The 25,926-nt window shown below is 40.0% G+C and overlaps 2 protein-coding genes across 2 annotated transcripts in view; both read right to left on the reverse strand.

Moving 5' to 3' along the window:
• Positions 1–1,374: 1,374 nt before the first annotated feature.
• LOC117295131 (small integral membrane protein 19-like) lies at positions 1,375–5,362 on the reverse strand. The gene is made up of 4 exons (XM_033777695.1): positions 5,257–5,362; positions 3,611–3,747; positions 3,070–3,194; positions 1,375–2,384 (listed from the first exon to the last, which is right to left on the reverse strand). Exons 2-4 carry the CDS (start codon positions 3,727–3,729, stop codon positions 2,308–2,310), a joined length of 321 nt encoding a protein of 106 aa, XP_033633586.1. The 5' UTR covers positions 3,730–3,747; positions 5,257–5,362; the 3' UTR covers positions 1,375–2,307.
• A 1,627-nt stretch (positions 5,363–6,989) lies between these two features.
• Positions 6,990–25,926, reverse strand: part of LOC117294297 (fibrocystin-L-like) — a 66,226-nt gene continuing 47,289 nt past the window's right edge. The window contains exons 47-64 of the mRNA XM_033776658.1: positions 24,241–24,403; positions 22,886–23,118; positions 22,168–22,369; positions 20,894–21,080; positions 19,703–20,195; positions 18,993–19,212; positions 18,228–18,393; positions 17,363–17,731; positions 16,266–16,662; positions 15,464–15,624; positions 14,532–14,573; positions 13,782–13,808; positions 13,261–13,293; positions 12,040–12,139; positions 11,624–11,699; positions 10,700–10,818; positions 9,904–10,173; positions 6,990–8,158 (exon numbers count right to left, since the gene is read on the reverse strand). Coding sequence (XP_033632549.1) covers positions 7,992–8,158; positions 9,904–10,173; positions 10,700–10,818; positions 11,624–11,699; positions 12,040–12,139; positions 13,261–13,293; positions 13,782–13,808; positions 14,532–14,573; positions 15,464–15,624; positions 16,266–16,662; positions 17,363–17,731; positions 18,228–18,393; positions 18,993–19,212; positions 19,703–20,195; positions 20,894–21,080; positions 22,168–22,369; positions 22,886–23,118; positions 24,241–24,403 — 3,425 coding nt within the window. The 3' untranslated portion in view covers positions 6,990–7,991. The remainder of the gene's footprint in view (positions 8,159–9,903; positions 10,174–10,699; positions 10,819–11,623; positions 11,700–12,039; positions 12,140–13,260; positions 13,294–13,781; positions 13,809–14,531; positions 14,574–15,463; positions 15,625–16,265; positions 16,663–17,362; positions 17,732–18,227; positions 18,394–18,992; positions 19,213–19,702; positions 20,196–20,893; positions 21,081–22,167; positions 22,370–22,885; positions 23,119–24,240; positions 24,404–25,926) is intronic.

A 25,926-nucleotide genomic window follows, 5' to 3' on the forward strand; every position in this document is an offset into this window, starting at 1 on the left:
TCACACAATCTTGGCCTTGTGTACGGAATCAACTAACCAAATGATCGTAACCCAAACCCCCTATTGAAAGGCGAGCAACAATTTCCCATCGTACAAGTTCCAATGGGGGACAGGACAACATAAACAACTTTAGTAAGCAATACAAATTGACAAATACAGACTGCATGTAATTGTTTTTATTTCAATTCAATAAATAATTTTATTTCATAACAAACTTGCTTACTCTGAGGGTAATGACCCTGATCCAAAATGCCTCTTTGTTAAAAAGATGATAATGGTTGTAGCTATGTACAAAGCTAAAATGTGTGTAATTATATCCCAAATCACCCAAATTACTGTTTACACCAATTCCCATAATCAAACTCTTTCTTGCATAAATTATCGAAGAAAAACAAGCTCAATGCAACTCCTACATGGGCTTTGGGTTATAGGTGGAGTCAGTTTGTGTGAATTGGGCGGGGCTAACAGAAGAATTATGCCGCACTGTCCAACACATTCATTAAACAAAATTGTTGGATTTTTGTGTGTTACAAAAGTACCCTTTTTGTTCCTTTTCACAAATCTTGCAAAAAGATTTGACATTCAGTACATATGTAAAGTGAGAAAGATAGAGCTCGTAAAGCTCATTTTAACTGGATTTTGGAAAGTTTATTCAACTTCTACTTCCTGGACAGACACCTAGTTATGTAATGAAGGACAGACCTGTTTCCTCAACTCAAGAGATTCAGTGAAACTTTATCATTATATACAGCCACACTGTCTCTGCATGTCAAATCTAAACCAAACTAAACCCAAGGACAATAGTCTGGCACCTAGGAAATCACTGTAATAAATCTAGTAACTGTTTATGGGGAAATTTTACAAAGCTCCACTGGTATGAAAACACCCTATATACAAAAAATTTTGTTTGCACAATAAAGTAATTGTCACTTATACCTTTATAGTTTTAACCTCTCTGCACAACATTATCTGCCTTCAAACTTTCTTGGTGACTGATTTGATGGTGTATGGGTACACAACAACATAAATTTTGTAGAGGTCACAAGGTCAAACTGAGTGTTTGAATCCAGTCATTTTTGAACAGATCCTTCATGAAAATGAGGAATTGCTCAGAAGTCTCTAATCTCCTGTTTAAAACAGTGTAACATTTTCCCAAGTAAGTGTGATACGGTACCCTTAAAAAATGGAACCACTCCGTTTTAACAAGCATGTAAACAAAGTAGTCACTTTTGGAAGCCAATCAGCATTGTTTCTCAGTACATCCCTACCAGGGGTTAGTGACGACAGGTATATTTTGTATTTTTTGTATTTGCACACATTTATTTCATTGCTGCCCTACATTTAAACTTACACATTTTACAAAGTTTTATAAGTATATTCAAATTATGAGTAGTTTACAGTATTACTTAGTATCTTAGGATATGAAAGTTTACAATGATTTAGATAGTTATATATTAGGAAGCTTTTTAAAGTATACGGCACGTTGTCCATGGTAAAGAGGCTGATGTCACTGGGTTTTTTAAAGAGCAAATTAATATCATCATCTAGTGATCACTGAATAAACCATGATACAAGACTAATGTTTTAGTCAAAACATCAGGAAAAATGTTTGGCCCTCTCAATTTTGGAAAGTTTGACCACAACTGTTAATGACACTCTCTGCTGGATTTTAACAGATGGCAATTGAAAAGTTACACATCTAGCCTGAACACCTGACATCATCTGAGGATTGTGAATTTTGCCAGAGATCTGCTGCTCAGCCCACGTGCATAATCACCTTTGACCTCCAATCATTTCACATGGCTTTCATGGTTCATGAGATTCGCAGTCAAATGTGACTTACATGTGTATACATATAAAGCCAACACCTGTCCTTATTTAAAGGGGACCATTCTATTATACATCTAGCTTACATAAAGGGCATACTGTCTGGATGATTGATGCAAGACCATTCCACAAGAGTTGTAACTTGTATAAAGGTATCCTGAACATCTGACGTCACACTTCACGGCTCGTGAATTACATCAGAGAGTGGCCTCAAGCCAACGTCAGTTTTCTGAGGGTCACATGATATGAGCCAACTCGCATTCATTTCGCAATAAAATTCTACGTACACATGGATGTACCCCGTACTCTATACATTGTCAGATGGTACGTTGTATCCAATGATATCGCTGGCTTTGTAAAACCAATACCTGTCTTTATCCTTGCAGATGAGGACAGGGGATCGAGTCTAGCATTCCATGCTTAATGCAGATAGATCCATCGTGATATGACAATGACAACTGTGAACACTGGAAGTTACTGTCACGTGGACATGTCCATGTCAACGTGATGCTCAGCTGCCACTGGCACCTGCTGCTGGCTCTGCTCCCATCTCCGAGCTGAAAGGGACAAGAAAAAGCTCTTGCTGAATAATTTGAACACAAAGATGGGTTTTGAGTTTTCGAGATGGCAGTTTCAGATTGTATAAAAGTAATAAGGTTTTGGATGTAGAGCGAGAAAAGAAGCAATCATCAGTCTGCTATAATATACAGAATTGGTGAGGATGAAAATATCTTAGTTTATAGGATTTGAAGCATTGCATGGTGAGGTATCAATATATATTTGGTTTGCATCGTTGTTTAATTCTTATCTGAAAGCTTACTGATAACTAGAAGGACTAGTACTTAAATAGTACTAGTACTCCAATAGTTAAATAATGTGAAGCGCTTTGGGACTCCCTCCGGGTGTGAAAAGCGCTGTATAAAAACGGGTTATTATTATTATTATCATGGCGCATTTCACAATACCGTCTCAGTGTGCTTATCATTTGAGCACTGGTCATTAGGCTAATAACAATCCCTTAATCTTTCACAGCTAAAACTAGTTTTATCTGTGAAATATTTCCCTCTAAAATCAAGCCTGGAATTGCACGAAGGCCTTAGTCTCTCTCGCCCCGCCCCTGTTTGCAAACAGAAAATGGCCTTGCCCTCTCAAAGTTCAAGGCCTTTGAAATGAAGTCATGTTCGAGAAAATTGTACCTGAAAACCTACAACAGATTTTTGAGCATTTTTGAGTTGTACTTACAAACGTAATACAACTCCAGCTGTTGTCTGAGTCTGACTTTTTTTAGTTCTTCCCTGTAGCGTTGCGTTCTTTCCTCCATAGCAGCTGTCGGCCGGGTGAATAACCTGGCAAACATTCCAGTGTGTCTGAGTGGAACAAAGAGAGATTTTATGAGATGAGATTAGAAAGGATGAGATTAGGAGTTTTCAAGGAATATTAAAGAATTGGTTGTTGCTAACAAAACAGTTGCTGGCAGCGAGGGCACTTTATGTAATCCCCCATTCATAACCTGACCACCCTGAAGAAGTTTGAGATTTAACGGCCATCTGGGTCACAAGAAAATAGTGAAAAACTAGTTACACATTTTGCATGACATCGCTGCAAAAAGATTTTATGAATAAAATGCTCACTGAGCGATTAACTCCAAAAGCAATATTAGATAATTGTAATGTCCTAAAAGTCCCCATTGAGAAACAATGTTTATCAATCAGCTTTTTATAATCATTTAAAAGCGAAACACTGTCATCCCAAAACACAACTTGCCATTGACTGATTGACTCACCTCTTTAAATAAACGAAGAACCATACAGACACCACAATGACGATCATGTAGATATTGGTGGCTTCATTCCAATGATCGATGTGCACCTCTGGTGGGAGACCGTGATTCTCACTCGCCATGTTGAATGCTGATGATACCTTTGGTATTAATCATTACTGGTTACATTGACATTGATGAGCTGTTGGGAGCTTTAGGGAAAATGAAAATAAAATACTTGTTTTCTTATAAATTACTAACTGGTAAATTTTCAGTGCAGTGCCTAGCCCACCTTGATGAGCTTTTAATGGCTCTCATCAGCCTCAGTCTGTAAAACAAACAAAGAACCTGTAATGGCCAACTGTGATGAGACTGATGTAAATGAGAGCCATTAACAGCTGAATTTCAAGTAATTTTCCGTGTGGCGGCAACACTTTTTCACTAATTTTTCGAAAAAGGATATCTCAATGAGGTAAATTAGATACTATATTATTTCATATCAAATGAAAAAGTGGTGGCGCCATACGGAAACTTTTCCACTTGCTCTTCTTCTTTACAGGTTCGACTCCCGGTGTCATGACAAAAACTGTCCGCTGGCATTAAGTGTCTGCTCATTAGCATATTGTGTTCTGATTGGCCAAGCGTCTATGACGTCTGATTGTTTACGGAAGTTTGCTAACTAGTGTTTGCAGTTAGCGTGCATCATCATCGCGTGTCTTGCTTCATTTTTGACATTTTAGTTTTACATTTTTGTGACGCTTTCCTTCTTGTATTTGATTATAAGTATTCGTATTATTTATCATTTATCACTTTCATTCGTATTTTTTAACCTGCACTTTTTAATTACAAAGTAAAACACTAATCTTGACATACTTTTGAGATTAAGAGTTCGTCTATTTTGTAACTTGACTTGTGTGCTTGAAAGCATTCTTGGTTGTATGTTAATTTGTTTATATAATAAATAATTTGTAACCTTTAGTACATAGTACAATCCGTACTAGTTGCGATAACATAACCCTCCTCCCGACGGCCAGCCGTCGGGAGGAGTGTTAGGTTATCGCAACTAAATCCGTACTTGTTAAACCTGCACTGTTTTACCATAGTTAAATACTAATCTTGCATACTTTTGTTTTGAGAGAAAGTGTTCTGTTGCGTGTTGGTCTACTTTTTAACTTGGCTTGTATTTGAACGCTTGGTTATATTTGATTCTAAATAATCAGCACGGCGCAGCATGCATGGGCATGGCGCCCAGACACTATTTTTTGGGCGGACACTATTTGTCACGTAATCCGTGTCAAATAGTGTCTGGGGTCTACTGCGCATGCTCAGCGGACACTTATTGCCAGCGGACAGTTTTGGTCATGACACCTGTACTGCATTGTATTATTTGATTGATTACAATACTAAATAACTAACTTCTATTTTCTATCCATTTCTTCCTAGAGCATAGATAACAGATAGATACATGGAGACTGGTGAGAGAGAAGGCAGGATCGAGGAGAGATATTTTAAATAATCTTTTTAGGTTTCAATTTTAGCAAAATAATAATTTTTTTAAACCGGTCGCCATAAAGATTAAAATTAAAAAACACTTAATTTTTTTTTTTTTAACAGGCAGAAATTGGTTGCGAGGTCGTGAAAGTTTTCCTCCAAGTCGACTGTCCACTTACCTTATTCGAAAAATCCAAACATTCTTGACTTTTGACAGCCAACTAAGCCAAAACAAGTAAAAGCAGGCACATAACAGACAGAAACACATGTGTTTTTCTACACAATATAGACTGGTGCCGTATTGCTTGGTACCCTGTGAGCGTCACTAGTCTCGGTTCAAGACTCTATTGGATTTGTCACAAGAGGGCGCGCACCCCGAGGACCGCTCACTTCTCGGCTTTCTCGGGGTGTTAGCGATTCACGGTTGATAGCGCGTTGAGGTAATAGTGCGCCCTCTTGTGACAAACACAAGAGAGTCTTGAACCAAGACTACCGCATCAGCCGCGTAGTCAAAAAATAGAACACAAACAATACAGGGAGGTTTCAAAATGTCTCCTTACTCATTTTCTAAGGGTAAATTAGATTTCTCATTCACCTTCAGAAATTAGCGAATTGAGACACTCGTCATCTCCCTGTACTGTATGTGTTCTATTCTCTGAATATAGACTGGTTCCGTTGTAAGACTGTATGGAACCCTGTATACCGGTGACGTTTGTTTGTGTAGATCGCATGCAGTAACAAAAACAAAAACAAAGCTAGCTATTTCTTTAGCAGAGGCAGAGCAAAAGGTCACAAAAGTTCGTTGATCAATAAGCCTATTCGCTATTGCAACTGCGCATGTCCGTTACTGCTGACAACGCAATTTGTTTATCTCCCGTGACCTTTTAACCTTTTGACAATAAACCCGGGTATTGTCAAAAGTTGACAAAAGGTCACGGGAGATAAACAAATTGCGTTGTCAGCAGTAACGGACATGCGCAGCTGCAATAGCGAATAGGCTTATTTACCCATCATCGTTTGTTTACTTCAATTACCTCAATACTTGCTTAAATTAAATGTTTCCGGATATAAACAGTCACAGTTTTGGTGGTCAGCGGCCAAGGTTGAGTTGAGTGATGAATAGAGGTGAGACTGAAGATTCGGATAGGCTAGTTTAACTTTTATTTACTTTTGAATTGAATTTTGTTTTATACAAAAATATAGTAATAAATTTAATAATTTAATAGGCCTAGATTATAGATAATTTTTAGTACTTTTAGCTTTTGCTATTTATTTGTATTCTATAGTCAAGTTTTTACTTACGCAAAGAAGTGCTTGACTTTCTAAATTTGAGGTTAAAAAAAGTCAAAATTGTGCGCATGATATTGAATTATTATTTATGATTTCATGAATGTTACGATTATAGTTCTATATCTAATCTACCTCCCTACCATCATTTGTCCATGGTTCTATAGAATAATCATGATATTTATCATTGTTTACATATTTGTTACATTTTTATTTTCCAAACAATAAATATTAAAATAACAATTTAAAATTTAATGGTTGTTGTAGTTGTTTGAAATTGATGAGCATCATCATATACTAGCATGGCTAGAGAGCAACTGTCCCTTATCTTATTGTTCTATGATTTTATTATTATTACTATTATTATTATTATTATTATTATTATTATTATTATTAATTATTTTAATAATTTATTTTTGGTAGGGGGGGTGTGAAAGAAAATGCACACCAGCGCATTAATTAGTGTAGTACGTAGGCAAGAAATGGACAATCAAAAAAAATTATGATGGAAAATGTAGGTCCTCATTACCCACTCAGTTTAAAAAAAGAGCTATCAGAATTCTGCTATGTAGAATTAAAAGAATGGACACAAGTTCACACAAAAATATTCATTCCATTCTAATTTAATATCAATGAGTTCAACATTTTATTTAAAGCAATGCACACAAAATTAAGTCTTTACATTTGCATCTCTAAAAAAATGTCTTAAAAATAGTGATGTCACTGCTTTAAAGGACACTTACTTTACTTGGTAACAGTAAGAAAAGATTGTGGGAAATGACTCTCTCTGAAGCAACAGAGTTTTTTTAGAAAGAGGTTTTTTTTTGCAACAAGGGTGTGCTCTTTCGTCATTTTCTTGCATGTTTGAAGAGCCCAAATTATCACAGATTTGCTAACTATTTGGATGCATATGTTGGGATTCACCAAGTACGAATACTGGTCTTTGTCAATTACCAAAGGTGTCTAGTGCCTTTAACCAATCATCAAAACAACTTCAGTTTGCTTTCTTTGCCTTATTATCAAAACTTTGTCCTTTTGGAATGTTAACTTAAAATCTCAAAAACAGAACAAATAAGTGGAAGGTCTGTAAATTTTTTTACTTTAAAGAAAGGAAAAAGTACAAAAACTGGAATAAAAATTGTTACAACTGAATTGAAAGACTTATTAACTCGGAATTTAACCATTGTAAAATTTGTTCAAATAAAACTGTTCATTTATTCCCATGCCTCATTTTTAAAATGAAAGAAAACAACAGTGCTCTAAAACTTCTTTGTTTTCAAACATCAACAATTTTCCACCTTTTTTCTCTCTCACATCATTATGTAAACTTACTTAAAAACTAAAAAGATTAATGTACAAGTCTTGATTCAGAGTTATTAAATAATTATGGTTTTTATGGACTAGTTCATAAGATTATGGACTAGTTCATAATATATATTGGGTGCATTCGATAAGTTTACACGAGTTGTTCAATTAGCCATCACGTGATACTCGTGTCTTCGCCCGGTGTCAGCCACCACAGACCCAGGTACCAGCGGGGCTCTGGTGACTACCACGAGTGTTCCCCGGTACACCCGGGAAGCCAAACAACCACACCCAATATGGACCATTGGTAAATAGAGACATCTTATCTGTGGCCATCAACCGAGGCAACTACATGTAAAGAGTTTCGGCAGTTCATGCTGTGGTGGGCCCAATCAGCAGATTGGCACTTAGGGCTGCAGTAAGTTTGCTGAAGGCACAACGAGCACTCGAACTGACCTACCAGTCCGCAGGTGCACAGCTTTGAAGTGTCTGTAAGAAATAGGAGAAAAGAACAAAGAAAGTTTAAGTAATGATTGAAGATTTGCATGCGTGATGGATAAGAATAAACTATAAATAATGGTTGCGAGTACAACCATGTGTAAATCTCTTTTAGGGGAGTGTTGGCTCGTCTTTAAAAAACAGAAAAAAGTTTCTTACTTTTTTCTGAAGACTAGCAGAGTATACTGTTTCAAGCGTCGAGACCAACCCAGCTCTTTTCAGAGCCAATACTCCCTCTAAAGAGAATTATTACATGTTTGAACTCACAAGTTTACTTTAATTTATAGTATATTCTTAGAAAGTATAAGTTTTTAAGCTTTGCATGGTGTCTGGCCAAAATCTGCATCCAAAAGTCGTATTATGTAACATGCAGTTGGTGAGAAAATGGGCCAATGCAAGCACACACCCCTTAACTTCAAAGAAACTTCAATCCTAGATTCTGAATGGTCAACCCATACCAACAAGAGGTGTTATAATTATAGGAATAGACCCCATGTATAACGCAAAACAGTTAAGGCTGATGAGGTCACATGCACGTTTCTACGCACAAAAATCAGCTATCGTCCAATGATTTGCTTCCTTTGGCCTCAGTGAGAGTGCCTTTTGAAAGGGTGACGTCATATGCATATGAATGTTTATGAGTGCAATGGTGAGAATATTTTTATGAGGTTAAGATTGAACATTTCATCTGTCAAAGAATGACAATTATTCTCTCCATTGCATGAATGCAAAACATGTATTACTTGAAACTTTGCATGGTGGAAATAAGATATAGAAGAGTTTGCGGTAACACCATGTAATAACAATCTCTAAATGAGTTGGGGTGACTGACCCTCAGTCACCTAGGCCCCACACCCTCACCATCCCCTGTGCTTGTTCCTACTGACACAGTTCAGTGAGCACACACCCCCCAAGGCTCCACAGCAGGTTTCACCACGCATCATCGAGTTCACTTCCCGCCTATATTTCCCGCTTTCGTGCATCACCGCTGATCCGCCGCCCAGTACTTAAGCAGCATGCGGCATCAGAGTCCAGCATTCACCAGAAGACGATCAGAGCATACTGATCGAAACGTCGAGTTAAACCAACGGTTCTTTTCAGAACCACCCCAACTCATTTAGTATACACATAATGAATGTTTATGAGTGCAATGGTGCGAATATGTTCATGAGTTGAAAGAGGGAATGTTCTATTCAACGAGGCGGAGCCGAGTTGAATGGAACATTCCAGCTTTCAATGAATGAACATATTCGCACCATTGCACGAATGAAAAACATTCATTATTTGTTTTATATAACATCCAAGTACATCTTTGTCATTTTGATTGAAAGATACAACTTTCAAAACAAACAATTTCAACAGTAGAAGCCGAATGCTAGTAATTTTACTATGCCTTCTTGCAGTAACACCTGCTGCGTTACCAAAGACACGCGCACGCAGTGATGTTTTTACCGTGCTTTTTCGTTCCATCCGAAAAGTACCATTGCACGCTGCCAGCGTGCAATGGTACTTTTCGGATGGAACGAAAAAGCACGGTGAGTGACTCAGCGTGCAATGGTACTTTTATTTGCTATCACGTGATGGACAATCCTCCAATCAAATGGCAAGGATCTGCTTGGGTGTTATATAAAGACTGTTATTACATGGTGTTACCGCAAACTCTTCTATATCATGTATTACTTACTGACCACCGACAGACAGAACCAGGGTGTAATGTCAGTGTTCGGAACAAATACCTTGGTCCTTGACCCAGCGGATCAAGACACTATCAGCTTGGTAGACTTCAGAGAGGACTAAGTTTTTCTCCTTAGCCCCGTCAATGTCCTTTAGGGTCTCGTGCATCAAGATGAATTTCTTGTCCTGGAGTTTAGCGGGGAGGGCCCGCGTCACGTCATCTCGGAGGTCATGCATTGTGCCAACTTTGTTGGCCTCGACTGAGCCGAGCTTCTGGAATTTGCTGTACGAGTTCTTGGCCATGATGATCATTTGGACACGCTCTTCAAGAACTAAAATATGACACAGGCAAAAAGACTGTTTATCAGGTATACAAATTTGAAGGTGTTCTAAAAATTAATTAAGTATAAAAACATTTACTTGGGGACAAAGGGGAGTAGAATGAAGCCGCAGAAAGCCGAGCCATGCAATGAGCCCAGGGTTTGACATTTTGAAGTAAGGTCAGGTCTGGAATCACAGAGACCACAAAGGCTATGGACTCCAATGCCATGGCGTCGATTCTACAAAGAGCTAAGATCGATCTTAACTGTAAATCAATCGAAGTTGCTAAGTAAGGTGTGCTGTCACATTATAAACCACTATGGTAATACTGACAATTTGTCTTGCGATGCACTTTATTGCTTTGTGAAATCGGCCCCTGGTCTTGGACTTGCTGCCCATTTAAAAGTTTCAACTTAGAGTGCCCTTTGAAAGATGAAAATGGCCTGGCCCTCTCAAAGATGAAATTCCAGGCCTGTAGAAGGTAGAAGTAAATACTGGACAGAGCAAAGATCGACCATCCTGGGTCTCTATTCTTACGTCGTTCTTGCTGTCCAGAGGTTTCAGTGAATCCTGGAGGCAGAGCGGTGACTTCAACCTCAGGGGTACGCCTTGCCGTGTTTGGAGTCGAGCGACCATTGAGGTTCGGGTCTTGGTATCTACAGGGTGAGAAAAAAGATTACAAAATCGTTGATCCAACAAGCTCCCCAAATGCACCCCTTAATAATAATAATTTGGGGGGCTAATCGTCCTTACTCGCAGCTAGAGCTGAATTGAGAAGGACGCGGCTACAACGTGTTCGAGAAGCAGGCATGCCAGGGCGCATTCAGCTGCCAGCCACATCAACCCATTATGACCACGGAGCACAGCCAAGATCGAAAGTGTTTGATTTTTTCCCGAGGGAGGAAAACTGGAATGTCTGGAAAACCCTCGTGGCACAGCAGAGAACCAACGCACAACTCGACTCACAATGGCCCCGACCAGGAATCGAACCGGGGTCACCGTGGTGAGAGGCGAACGCTTTACGCACAAGCCAACCGTGCCACCCAAATACTTCAAGGCATTAAGGTAAAATAGTACAGAGATTCGTTATTAATTGTATAATTTATTTGGTGTGACTACACATCTAACAGCACAATAAATGCCAACATCAGGACGAATAGGAAATAAGAAGCAATGCTCAGTTTTAGATGTGGGAGGAAAACCCCAAATGGGGGAAACCCAAGCAATCACTTAGCGACTGAAAACCCAATCCACATCCAAGGCTCCGGTCAGAGGTGAAAGGCAGAAAAAGAAACCACTGAGCAAACCTGATCCCCAACTTGTAAATTGCTACGAGGAAAACAGAATGTTTTACAGGAAATAACAAGATAAAAGTCAGTACATAAAATAACCCTCCTCAATTTACTTCTTCCCTTACCCCAAGTTCCTCCAAGTCTTTCCCCTACTTATCAATCTACTTACAGTGATCTCTCCTGACCTTCATCCTTAAAGTTGGGTTCAGTCAAGGGTACAGCCTCCACCCTGTTCCCCTTCATACCTGACCAAATCCAAAAGAAAACCATAAACATTTCAACTTTGTGTATAATGTACGCCATGTTTTGGTGACCCTTTATCAGAAACAAGTCTCTGACATAGAACTCATTGACCAAAACAATTTCAGAGAGTTACGCGAAAACGGGTCTGTAAACAGAAACAGTTCAAGGCATAGGCAGTTATCTTGAAAAGTAATAACATTTCAGAGCTATTCAAAAATGGGTCTGTAACCAGCAAAGTTCATGACACTTGAAAATTAATGTTCCAAAAAACACAATGCCTTTTTTTGTTTATAATTAATGGCACTTAGTCTTTAAAAAAGTTATATTCACTTAAAGGCTCACCTCTACACTTGCAGAATTTCCATGCGGTCAACACGATGGTTAGTAAGATAACAGGGCCAAGAGAGACAATAATGATAATGACACAATCGGGAAAAGGTGGCTGCAGACAAAACAAAAAGAAAAAAATAGTAATGATAATAATAGTTGCTTTTATATAACACCCAAGCAGATCCTTGCCATTTGATTGGAGGATTGTCCGTCACGTGATAGCAAATAAAAGTACCATTGCACGCTGAGTCACTCACCGTGCTTTTTCGTTCCATCCGAAAAGTACCATTGCACGCTGGCAGCGTGCAATGGTACTTTTCGGATGGAACGAAAAAGCTGAGTAAAAACATCACTGCGTGCGCGTGTCTTTGGTAACGCAGCAGGTGTTACTGCAAGAAGGCATAGTAAAATTACTAGCATTCGGCTTCTACAGTTGAAATTGTTTGTTTTGAAAGTTGTATCTTTCAATCAAAATTACAAAGTTCTACTTGGATGTTATATAAAACAAATAATGAATGTTTTTCATTCGTGCAATGGTGCGAATATGTTCATTCGTTGAAAGCTGGAATGTTCCATTCAACTCGGCTCTGCCTCGTTGAATAGAACATTCCATCTTTCAACTCATGAACATATTCGCACCATTGCACTCATAAACATTCATTATGTGTATACTATAGTGCTCAAATCAATCGCTCAGTGATGCTCCTTGGTGCTTTAGCATTCACTATTCTTACTGCAAGGTATATGCAGAGTTACTGTGTTAAAGTATGAGACCAATTTACAAAGCACCATGCAATGGTTTACAAGGTGCTGTGGCGCAATATGCAGCCAATCAAACAAGAAACATCGCAGCGACCCCCTTCTCTTTACGATAAATGCACTGGGTTTTATTACATGCATTTAACAGCACATCCAACCTTAAAAATAATAAATTCAAGATTGTACGTTTTGAGATGTGTTTGAGTTCAACAGTCCCCAATTGCATAGAGCTGCTTATTAGCACAAAAAGGAGCTAAGCACAACAAGATAATGCTTACTAGAATAAGATTAAGATTACAAACCAAACTTTCATGTCACTTGTCCAATACCTGACTGGTAGCCTGCTAAGCAGTAAATTGCTAAGCAATCCTGCCTAAAGTACTGGTCTCAGCAATAAACTGACGGTGTCATACATTTACTTTAACGTTCACGTTAAATAAAGATTTAATTAGGACAGTGAATTGTGAACCTTACCGCTTTTTTTGCCTGTATTTCTGTTGTGGTAGCCTGGAAAAAAGGAAAAGAAATTGGATTGTCTGTGATAGGACTACAAAGGATGAAGTTTGTGATAATTTACATCAACTGTCAACTTTCTTGAAATTTTGGTTTTACCCTTACGCCGATGTGTGTTAGCACTGTATATTCATTTCCCAAGTTTTGTGAAAAAAACACAGGCATATTACTCGGGTGAGATTTGAACCCACGACCTTTGCAATTCTAAAGCAGTGTCATACCAACTAGAACACCGGGAAAGTACTAAGTATACAGTGCTCACACACATCGGTGTCAGGGTTAAACCAAAATTAATATTCTTTATCAACAATGCAAGTTTTACATCTAATAAATTGTTGCGGTACCCGCTGCCAAAACATAGGATAAATTTTCGGTAGTCTAGTTGGTAAGTCACTGCTCTAGAATTGCAAAGGTCTTGGGTTTCCAATCCCACCCGAGTACTAAGCCTGTGATTAATAAGACCCATAAGTTACAAGACTTACCGCTGTCGTTTCAGATGGTTCTGTCGTCTTCATAGCATGGAGAGAAAAACATTTGAAAAGACTTCATTAACTGTATACATTGGATGGTATTTTGATGCTGCAAAGAATGCTGATGCTGCAAAGAATGCTTATTATTATTTGGAATATGACTGCTTTATGGTGAGTGACTGAAAGTCAATAAATGTGCAGTTTGTAATAATTATCAATATAAACCACGAGGGAAACTGACTGAGTAAATTTTCAAATGATTTTTAGGGTTGAACAAAGAATTGACTAGAGTGGGGTTCGAACCAACGACCTCCGGATTAACGTGCCGACGCTCTACCAACTGAGCTATCTAGCCCTATATTGGTGGTGTCCCTATTTTGTCAATGTCTAGTCAATTCTTTGTTCAACCCCGAAAATCATTTCAAAATTTACCCAGTCAGTTTCCTTTGTGGTTTATATTGATATCTGAAACAAAAAGTCGCATCCCCTTAAGGTGATCCCCTGGCTGCCGCTTCCCAGGTTGTATCGTAATTTGGGTGTGATCCCTGGCTACACGGCAGTTAACGGTTGTATGGCTTCTGACTGGCACCCTGAACAAAGATATTGACAAAATAGGGACACCACCAATCTATGGCTAGATAGCTCAGTTGGTAGAGCGCCGGCACGTTAATCCGGAGGTCGTTGGTTCGAATCCCACTCTAGTCAATTCTTTGTTCAACCCCAAAAATCGTTTGTAATAATTGTAAGACTCGTAAATCTTACCACTGTTGTTGCTGTTATTTCAAGCATTTCCGTCGTTGTAGCCTGGAAAAAAAAAAATGAGAAAGACATCATTGAATAATTGTATAGTAGCCCGCTTTGCAAGAACGGCCCTTATGTTCCAAAATTGACTTTTGGAGATCAAACATAGAGGAAAAGGTCATACTCTAAGCTTTAATGTTGTGTCTGTTGGAGCTCTGCAGCATCTTGCACTCTGGAGACTGACAATATTATACATTGTAAAGATTTTAGTAAAGTACAGGCCTGTATGCTTCGTTTTTGAAAGGGCAAGGACACCAAGGCATTTTCTCTTTGGCAAAGGGCACCTTATGAGGAAATTGTAAATTTCTACTGGAGCATTTCAAGGGCACCAAGACAATGGCAAGGGGATTGCCTCCGTTGCCTCCGTGAAGTATCAGGCCTAGTACCCTAGCAACAAACACTTTCTTGCTAGAATTTGCTTCTGAAATTTAAAAAGACATAATGGGGGTGTCGTGGCCGAGCAAATAAGGGTACCGAACTCAAGCTCTGGTGTTTCTGTTTAGCAGAGTGTGGGTTCGAGTCCCGTTCGTGACACGTACTTGTGTCCCTGAGCAAGACACTATACTTAAAACTATAATTGCTTCTCTCCACCCAGGGGTAAATGGGTACCTGTGAGGGCAGAGATAGTTCTTGTGATTAGTTTAATAGCTTAGTAGCGCATATTTGTTGCACAGGCTTCACACTCAGAAAGCTGAAATGGTTTAAGGAATGAATTAAATGGCCCAGTGACCAGAGGTAATAAAGTTGGAAGCGCTTTGAGACGCCCTTCGGATGTGTAAAGCGCTATATAAAAATCAATTATTACTATTGTAAAAGTTATCCTGCACAGGTAGAAAAATTACACAGCAATGTTCTTTTCAATTTATTCAAAATCTGTTAATGTGTAAACTTACCTCTTCGCCGTATGTTACCGCGCCCACCTGTAGGTATTGGACTGGGGTTAGAGTGTAGCCATTGAACGTCAGAGTAATGTCACCAGACTGAATGTCGCTCCAAATTTCCTCCTGGGTGGCATTCAAGTCTCCTTGGATGTCAAACGAGACAAGAATGGATCCTAGGATTGGAAGAGAAGACTTCATGAAGTTGTCCAAAGCAATAAAAAGGTAGAATTCTTAACAATAAAAACTTCCAACAAAATAACGAGGCAAAATGCAAACAAATTTTACAAGTTGACGTTGAGTGTATAAATGTATCATTGGACGATAGCTGTTCTTTGTGGGTAAAAATGTTCCCGTGACCTCAGCATACTTGTAGCATTTGGCGTTATGCAAGGGGATCTATTGGTTTCTATTGCCCCCTGCACAAAAGCAAAACGCACCTTCGAACAATGCACATCTTTTCCGGAGTAAAATCTCTTGTGCTTAATTTTGTGCATGATTTTTACTCCCAAAATAGTGTAAGGAAAAATGGCATTTGCTGCACGTTGTGCAATAGGTCTAAATGTATATATGCCAGTGGAGTGAGTGGTGCAAAAACACAAACTTAAATGTGAACAAACATGCATTATACCTCCAGCTAATGTTCTTGTTAGCAACTGAACCGTTTGTTTATGAAGTTACCTTAAACTCAAGCAAGTGTTTTAGCTGTAGCAAGCACAAAAATGACTTTTCAGTAAAATAGCTTCATGACATTGGGCTCTAAGTTTACTAGACTGGCAATGTCCTGTGCACAAAGTGCACAAAGGGGCTAAATTACCTCTCTCGACTGATACATTGCTGATCTTAACACCGCTATATCTGGCTCCAAAGTAATTCAGAACGTAAATCTCAAGCTGAGCCTCGAACCCGGCCGCCACCAGATCGTAATCTCCCGGTAACAGCAGTTTGAGCCGACGCACTGGCCCAGTGTAGTAAAGCTGCTGATTGGACACCACATCGAAGGAGTCGACCAATAGGGTCAGCTCGTAGACACTTGAAGGCACTGTCACCACGGCGACCTTTAGGACATAGCTGAAGCCGGTCGCGTCGATAGTCAGGTTGGTGAAATTAGCCTGGCCAGTGCTGAGGTCAAAGGTTGTTTCTAGTTGACCTCCTAGCTGACCTATGTAGTTGGTAGGCATGAAGAGGGCCATTGTGGCATGCCACTCAAGTCCCTGTAGATCATGGCAATAAAAAAAATATTAACTCTTGAAATTTGCCAGTTTAAAATTGTATTACTTGTCCGTTCACTCTTTTGGTCACCATAAAATCACCTATTGACTGGCAGGTCTGAGGAGAGCCAGTTAATAGTATTGTCATCAAGGGTCATCAGCACTATTTGGGGGTCCAAAGATTTTGCACTCCTTGATTAATAAGACTGGGTGGAGCTGCACAAACACAGATCAGAAGTAGCAGTGCAAATTTTGCAAGGATTCTGTTTGGTACGACTGTATCGTTGCAAATTTTGCACTGCTATTTTACTACTGATTCTTAGCTAAGACTGGTGCAAGTCTCGGGCATATTTTATTTTCTAGTGGGTTTTCAATAGAGTTATTATATACAAGAACTAGAGGGCGCACTGGTGATGCTTCTTGCACAAACGCGACGGGACCTCATGGAGACACGCGCACCATTATGCAGGCGCGTTGAATATGAAGAATACATTGGAGTTTGTGTTTATTGAACGCTGACGCAATGCTGTTTTGTCAACTTACAAAATGGCCGCACAAACACACGCTAAGCAATACCTGTTTGTTCAACTTAGAAAATGGCCGCCTGCGCACATACGGGGCGCGTATATAGTACGGGGCGCGTATATAGGTCAGTGCGCCCTCTAGTTCTTATATATAACTCTATGGTTTTGTGTGATCTCACCTTGGTCATGAGGTCTCTATAAGGAATCATCAGCGTAATCTCATCTCTCAGCTCAATGATCACCTCAAAGGTTGTGTTTTCATTCACCATGTCCGGTGCCCTCAACGCCGACAGGTAATACGGCCGCACGGCCACGTCGAAGGCATTGGAACTGACCGCAAGACTGGATGTGTTGGGCTTGGTGACCGCAAAGTCTAAAATGACTCCTGATACAGTCAAGTTCATAGTCAGATCTGTGAAGTTGGCCCAGCCACTGATGAATGACACGGTCAGGTTTCCTGAGAGCTGGCCGCTTGTACTTGATGGATTCATCGATGCCGTAACTTGCCAGGGATTTGAGGCAATTCCAAGTTGGGGGATCATAATTCCCTGTAGGAAGGTAAAATCAGTTGTTTGATCAATGATGACAATAATTATGATACTTAAGTTAGCTTTTGACCCCAACGTTTCCTGCAGGAAAAAAATCTGCACAAAGATACATAGACAAGTTTTATCAACGATCCTGGGCCAAGTTTCATAAAGCCAGTCTGTAAGCACAGAACAAATTTACTTAACAGAAACTGGACACGAGCCAAAATTCTACAAAGTTAACCGAGTTGCAACTTGTGCCCCACAAAATGTTTGCTTGGCAAAGAAAATCGCTATTAAGCAGTATTTTCTGCTCAACAGCTTTATGAAATTGGGCCCTGCTGTTGATTTCACCAATTTCTTTCTAATTTAGGGTTAATCTTAGGACGAGTTAAGTTCTGTATTAATAGGCCTTAAGGAGCCGTTTGAACACATCCTAAGTTAGGACGAGTTACCTGTCCAAACTCGAGATTGGATTAATCCTAGCGTTTTGTGAAATCGGCTGCTGGACTCTTACCAGTGCATCCACGGCATAAATTAAGGGCTGTTGAATGAAGGGAGCTCTCTCTCTGGCCTCATCAGGTTGTGTGTAGATGACTAGGGATTCTGCAGTGCGGTAGACAACCTCAACTACAAACTCAGCATACTGTTTCTCTTCGATCTTATGCTGTATCTCAGAAACCCTGACAGAAACAAAAATAATAATAATAATAATAATAATAATAACAAAGAATATTTATAAGGCGCCAAAATCCACCATTAGGTGCTCAAGGCGCACAAGAGGGGAAACCACACACAGCAAAGGAAAGTTAAGCATAAAAAGGATAAGTTTGGTGAGCAGAAAAGACAACGTGGAAACAAATGCAGACCAGTTTGAGCCGTGTGAAATACATCGCGTGGTGTGTCATGACCGAGCAGATAAGAGCACCGGACTCAAGCTTTGGTGTTTCTGATCAGCAGAGTCTGGGTTCGAGTCCCAGTTGTGACACTTGTGTCCTTAAGCAAGACACTTAACCATTATTGCTGTGCCTTTAGATGGGACGTAAAGCCATAGGTCCTGGGTGTTGAATATTTCTCGTAAAAGAACAAAGTGCACTTATCGTAAAGAGAAGGGGTTCGCCCCTGTATTCCTGGTCTATGAAGGAATAGGTCTCATGCTTAAAAAATGTAGCTTCAAACAACAAAGCTTACAAAGGTCCACTTTTGTCTGGTGCTTTGATTGCTCAACACATCCTTTATGATTCCAAAGAAATATCCAACATGAAGAAGAGACTCTACTCACGTTTTGGTCCCGTTGGGTACATCACTGGACCCGCCTGTTTCATTGGTGGCATGCACACCTCCTGTGGGATCGACGGGTTCTGCAACTGGGTCGGTCATAGACATGGAGGTAATCGTGATGTTCAGTAAACCTCCGAGGCTTCCTGACTGTAAGTCGTCAACCAATAAAGACTGGACCTCAACCAATTGGTCAAAGTTTAGGGCGGTACCTGGTGCTGATGCTACAAAGTACAGAGAAAACATTTGCACAAAGTAATGGATAAAGTCTTTAACATGAATTCCATTTTCATTTCAAATTAATAACACAGAAAGAAAACAAAACTTCATAAAGACAAATAGTTTTCAGAATGTTGCTTGGGGTCCATTTACTTCTATTTCATCTTACTAAGCTCGTCTTTGATACAAATTATGAATCAACTCATATTATTTTGTGTCTCTTCGTTTTTCTTTTGGGTTAATGAAATTTAGAACCAATGTTTGGGGACAAACATCTCAAGTTTACTGAAAACACTTTCAACCACCAGTTCTTTTTAGAATCAACATACTCAAAAAAGATTTACACATGGTGTTACTCCAAACCTCACCAGATTATTAAAAATAAATACAAAATAAATACTCCCACCATGCCAAGTTTCCAATTCTATTTAGAAAACACTTTATTTAATTTGTTCAGTCAAATGAAAGACTGAATCTTCAGTCCTGAATACTCACTTGGGACATTTTGTGGGGCCGGTGTAGTTGCATTAACGCTCGTGTCATTCTGAGTTGTCTCTGAGCCAGGTGACTCAATTATTGGCACTGGCGGAGGCCCGATCTCAATCACCACCTCTGTTTCGCCGCCAACAGCACGGCGTCGTCGACGTCCACTCGCCTCGCTGACCACATCCACGATGCGGATCTGCGACTTATCCACGTTGAGCAGTCCGGCGAGATTCCGTATAAGATTCACCTCGAAGAAGTCGTCGACGGTCACGGCGGGGACACCGAAGGTGACCATGATGACGGCAGTGGTGCGGATCTCAATGGGCACTGGACCCTTTATAAGCATCCACAGGGTCTGGGTTGTACGATCAAAGTAGTTCTCGCCATAAACACTAGAAGTGACGGAGGGATTGTATTGGTCGGCGGGTAGGTTAGGATCCTTGGCCTTCCAGGTGAAGTCGCCGGTGCTGAAGTCGGCATTGTTGGGGTTAACGTACCGATTCTGAAATACAAGTATCTGGGTTTTCTTATACAATTTTTGAAGCGAGAAATACTTCTGGTTTAATAGATGGGTTGCACATGCTGTCATTGACCTACATCGTTGACAAAACGTGTTAGTGTGAAAGGATTTTATTGGCTGAGAGTTGTGCGCAGTAATCCATCTATATAATGTAAGGGACAATACTTTAATATACAATCTTCAATAAACACACAATCAAACCAAACTGTGTAAGTTTCATCAAATTGGATGGTCAAACTTATTGAAAACAACAAATTAAAGTTCATATTTAGTTAAAAGTTTTTCTGTCAACTTGAAGAAACTGAAAGAAAGATATAGGATTTGAGGCATTGCATGGTAAGGTATCAATATATATTTGGTTTGCTGCAACACCATGTGTGTATCTACTTGCCAGGTAGAGTTTGTTCATAGAGGACTGTCTTTCTTTATTCTACTACTGCGGAGTAGATTGTTCAGGTTTTCGGGAGACTTCTCAGTTCTGAAAAGAACTGTCCTGCTTTTTAACAATTACTCCGGCAGATGGTATAGAAAATAGGCTGGGACTACTACTTTAGCGTAAAGGATCGTAATTAACTGTACTACCGCGCAGTCAGTTCTTAAATTGGTCTCAACGTTTTGACTAGCTTGCTTTAGTCATCGTCAGGAGACTGAAAGAAAGATATTGTACAAGGAAATGTTACCCGATAATAAACATCCAATCGTTGGGGATTGGCGTACCAGATTCCAATCACAACTGCTTGGCTATCAAGAGAGTTTATCAGATGGAAACGAAGAGTCTGGGGATTGGTGCTGGTGAAGTACACCTCATACTCCTTCCCAGTGGCTATCAAGGTATAGAACGTACTGATACGCTCCTGGCATGTGTACCTGTAGAAGAGAGTACAAGGTTGAGAAATTTGAGATTTAGGAAAACTGATTTTTGCCAGTCTCGGGTCACGTTGAGTCCCATGGTCCGAGTCCAAGTAAGGGTGCTTCAATAATAATAATAATAATAACCATATTTATAACGCGCCTTTTGCCAAAGGATACAAAGCGCCAGGTATTATTACTGCAAGGAGTGGGCATAGTTTGAGATATAAGATCTAATCCTTAGCACCATGTAATGGTTTACAAGGTGCTGTGGCGCAATATGCTGCCAATCCGGCCAGGAACACTGGGGCAAACCCCTTCTCTTTACTATAAGTGCACTGGGTTCTTTTAAATGTGTTTACACACCACATGGGACCAAAGGCTTTACGTCCCATCCGAAGGAAGAAGCAATGGTTAAATGTCTTGCTTAAGGACACAAGTGTCATGGCTGGGGATTCGAACCCACACTCTGCTGATCAGAAACACCAGAGTTTGAATTCGGTGCTTCAAGACCGATTCGAAGTCCGAGACCACAACAAATGGACTCGAGAACCCTTCTCGAGTCTGTGACTGGATTTGTGACCTCCAGCATAAGAATACAAGGTTGAGAAATTAAAGATTTGGAATTGGTACTTAACATTTCTAAGCATTTTCAACATACTAGGCTTGTGCAAATAGTTGTCGCTAACCTGAGAGCAGCGACTGATAACAATAAGCATAGAAGGCGCATGGTAAGATGCTCCTTGAAAGGGTCTCTAAGTAGTAGTCCAAGACAATATAAATTATAAAAATATCAAATTCTTTGATAGCAAATTTTGAAATCGCCGTATTAATTGCTTTTCCTTTAGTCTTTCTCAGCTCCCTAGGGAGTATACAACGCGAGCAACTGCAGCGCTCAGGTGGCGCTTTATCATACACAATATCAACCTCTACCCTCGCAGGTACCCAATTATACCCCTGGGTGAAGAGAGGCAATTATGGTTAAGTATCATGCTCAAGTACACAAGTGTCAAGAGCAGGACCTGAACACACACTTTAACCACCAGAACTTGAATTCAATACTCTAAACCAATCGGCCATGATACCCGAAGTTAGGCCAACTTACCCATTACACCATCCCGCATCCTGTGGACCGTTGATTAGGTCCACATAGCCGTCGGTGTACATGGCCAATGGTGAAAGACGTCTGATTTCAGTGTCTGCATCCATACTCTCTATAATCAACATCATATGGTCGATACCGTGGCATTTATAGGCCTGCCAGTAACCAATCCATTCACACTCGTTGTTTTTTCCTCGGTAAATACCTACAATTAGGGGTGAAACCACACAATAAATAGTTATGTCCGAGTGTTGTCTATCCAACTAGAAGGTAAAAAGAGGGGTGTCGGATGTTTCTTTTGACACAAGCGGTTACACGAGTTGCATTTATCAATCGGAGAGGGAAATAAATTGTAGAACTTTAATGACCCATAAGTAATAAATAAATATCTGTATTTATAAGCTTTCATAGCAACTACTTCATCAGAGGTAACGAGGGTTCATATCGGTTTTCATTTTGCAAAGAGCACTTCCATTGGAAAATTCAAGGGACATTTTTTGAAGGGCACCTAGGGCAAAACCAGGGGCAACAAAGGCCATTGCCTCCATGCAATTCCAAAGCCTGACTTTCATCATCAGTTAGCACCATGCATTTCTGCACCGGCTTCCAGACTGGTGAGAAGCTTTCAAATAGACCCATCTTGAGCTGCCACTTCTACCTCCTCCACGGACCACCCAGTGTCCACTATGGAGGGGTCCCTCTGGATTACATTTTCACTTACCCTTATTTGGTGCAATATCGTCCACTGGAATTCGCGACCCATCCGGTCTGGTCAGCATGACCTTTGGGATACGGTAATCACCGAGACCCCGCCTGGGATCGCCGTTCCACTTGTACGCCGAGTCGGGGATGATTGTTCCCGCTGAGCCAAGTAGGGAACCATCAGAATCCCGGAGTAAAACTTTCTTCAGACCGTCACAGTCCATGTCCACACAGTCGGATGGGTTCACAGCGCTGAAAATAATCATTTTAGTTTGGTCGAAGACTGGTCACGTAGGTGTGTATTAAAGGAACACGTTGTCTTGGATCAGTCGAGTTGGTCTTTGAAAAGCGTTTGTTATAAAATGCATATGTGATGGGTAGAAAGATGCTGTAAAAGTAGAATACAATGACCCACACAAACATGCCTCGAAATTGCACGGTTTTCCTTTTATCTCGTCGACTAACACAGTCGGCCATTTATGGGAGTCAAATTTTTGACTCCCATAAATGGCCAACCGTGTTAGTTCGCACAGTAAAAGGAAAACCACGCAATTTCGAGGCAAACTTGTGTGGATCATTGTATTCTACTTTTAAAATATCTTTCCAACCGTATGCATTTTATAACAACTGGTTACAAACGCTTTTTTATAGACCAACTCGTCCGATCCAAGGCAGTGTGTTCCTTTAACATGTGATGTAAAGACCGACTGTGTAAACTAGAAAATATGGAACCCCTAGACAAGCACTTTGTTGTGTTGAAAGTAATGTTTGCACATGTGCTTGTTGTGCAGAAATAGCGCTTATAACTTTCACTCAACATTGAGTACTTTTTCTGCAAGGTAGCGCAGAGTTATAATTGTAATAGACCGATCCAGTAGGCTCCGCCCAAGACGCACGTGTGAGCAAGAACACATGGGGCTCTCCAATGCGTTTCTGCACAACTCTTCCCCGCGCGCCAAGATACGCGCACGCATGTCGGACCTTATTTGTCGGACCTTCGTTGCGATGTGATTGGTCAATACGCAATGGGGCGGAGCTTAATGGATCGGTCTCTTGCTTCGCATCACAAAAAGATAAACGGGTACTTGTAAGGGCAGAGATAGTTCATGTGATTGTTGTAGCTTGGTACACTACAAACTAGGCAGCTCGGTCTGTATACTCCCCAGGGAGCCGAGATGATTTAAGGAAACAAATCACAGTGACCATGGGCTAATAATGTTGGAGCGCCATGATCATCACATAATTGAGCACTTTAGAAGAAGCCACTATTATTAGGTGTTTGGGCTCAGCCATTGGAAGCCGTTGGGAAGTATTGAAAACTATTGAAAGTTGCTTCATACTATTTTAGAGAAAGGAAGCAGAAACTGCTCTTACCGTAGGTTCGGTGTGTGAATGTATAATTTACGCCTCTCCTCCACATCTTCAAATGTCAAGCCCCTCGTAAGCATAGGGTGCATTGCGTCTTCACTCAATCTATTGGTCATGATCGCAACATCTGGCCGTCCACAATACGTACCAAATCTTCGAAACACTACATCTGTTTTGTTTGAATAAAAGGGAAGGTATTACGCTGGGAATCACTCTCAAAATTAATTATAACCAAAAATATTGGTTTTATTATTCATGGTTTATTTATTAAAACACTGCAGTACAGCGGCTAAAAAGCCGAAATGCACAGTTTACAAAAAAGTCATTGAAAAACATTACTATTAAAAAATATTAATGTATAAACTTAAAAAGAGCACAAAAACAACTTGATAAGATTAGAAAACCAACCATCGCTCACTTAGAAAAACCAATATAATTGTCATTAAAGTTACAGCAATGATTACTTATGAGACTAGGAGTCGCTACATGGCAAAAAATAAAGAAATGGCAAATCACAGTTGGCAAGAACACATTTGGTAATAACAATTAAAAAAAAAAGGCAATTTACAATTAAACCATCTATTACTATAAAAAAAGAAGATAGATATTTTTAAGCTGAGGGGATTTGGCCAGAAGTTCACAAAATGCGGGCAAGAGCAGGAATAGTGGATCGTTTGTACCTTTCAGTACGACACTTGGGAATGTGAAGCCCGGTTACTGTGCTGGCTCGAAGTACCCTATCACGTGTAGTAGTTTTTTCCGGGGGGAGCATGTTCCTAAACTTAGAGGATCCAAGTAAGTTCTTACCAAACTTTATAAAAAGGTCTTCTCTTCTAGACTTGAGTGATGAGATGCCCAGTAATTCAAGTGCCATGGTATAGGATTGATATTGGAGGCCAAGAATAATGCGGGCGGCACGTTTCTGAACATTTTCAACAGCAATAACCTGGCGCTCAGTAATAGAGCTGTGCCAAACTTGACTAGCGTATTCCAGAACAGGTCTAATATAACAAGTATAAACTGCCACCATGTCTGTAGTAGGTACTTTGGATTTACGTAGTACGCACAAAGTGTACAACCTACGGGATGCCTTAGAAACAACTTCCGCAATGTGTATGTCCCATTTTAAGTTGTTTTGAACAGTCACACCAAGCAATTTAATTGAAGTTGCACACCTGAGATTTATCGAATTGAGAAAAACCAAAGTTTGAGGTACATCGCGCTTCAAAAAAGATATCGTCATTGTGCAACATTTCTCAGGTTTTGGGAGCACATCATTACTTTTACACCAGGTAGATAAGTTATCAAGGTGATCTTGTATAGAGGATTGTTGATCGTACTTAACAACTTCACCTAAAGTAAGATCATCCACATACTTCCACCGCCCACAACCTCCAACTGATGCATCATTAACTAACACAAGAAACAAAATGGGTCCCAGCTTTGTTCCTTGGGGTACACCACAGGAAATATCCCGAGTGGTAGAAACCACACCATGAAGTTTAGTGTTCTGAGTACGGTCAGTGAGGAAGCTGCAGACAGTGGGGATAATGGATCTTCTTACACCTAATTTAATAAGTTTATTAATTACAATATTATGGTTAACCCTGTCAAAAGCTTTCGTAAAGTCCACAGTACAGAGTTTGGCATAATAGTTTGGCATGTCAATTCCCCGATGAACATAATTGAGCA

The sequence above is a fragment of the Asterias rubens genome, chromosome 9 (genome assembly GCF_902459465.1).
Source record: "Asterias rubens chromosome 9, eAstRub1.3, whole genome shotgun sequence".
In the NCBI taxonomy this organism is placed as follows: domain Eukaryota; kingdom Metazoa; phylum Echinodermata; class Asteroidea; order Forcipulatida; family Asteriidae; genus Asterias; species Asterias rubens.

Coding starts and splice junctions, on each gene's coding strand:
- LOC117295131 (XM_033777695.1), bottom strand. CDS start 3,729: ATGGCGAGTGAGAATCACGGTCTCCCACCAGAGGTGCACATCGATCAT. Junction 3,195..3,610: donor TTCTTCGTTTATTTAAAGAG/GTGAGTCAATCA, acceptor TGTTCCACTCAG/ACACACTGGAATGTTTGCCA. Junction 2,385..3,069: donor GCTGGAGTTGTATTACGTTT/GTAAGTACAACT, acceptor TGTCCCTTTCAG/CTCGGAGATGGGAGCAGAGC.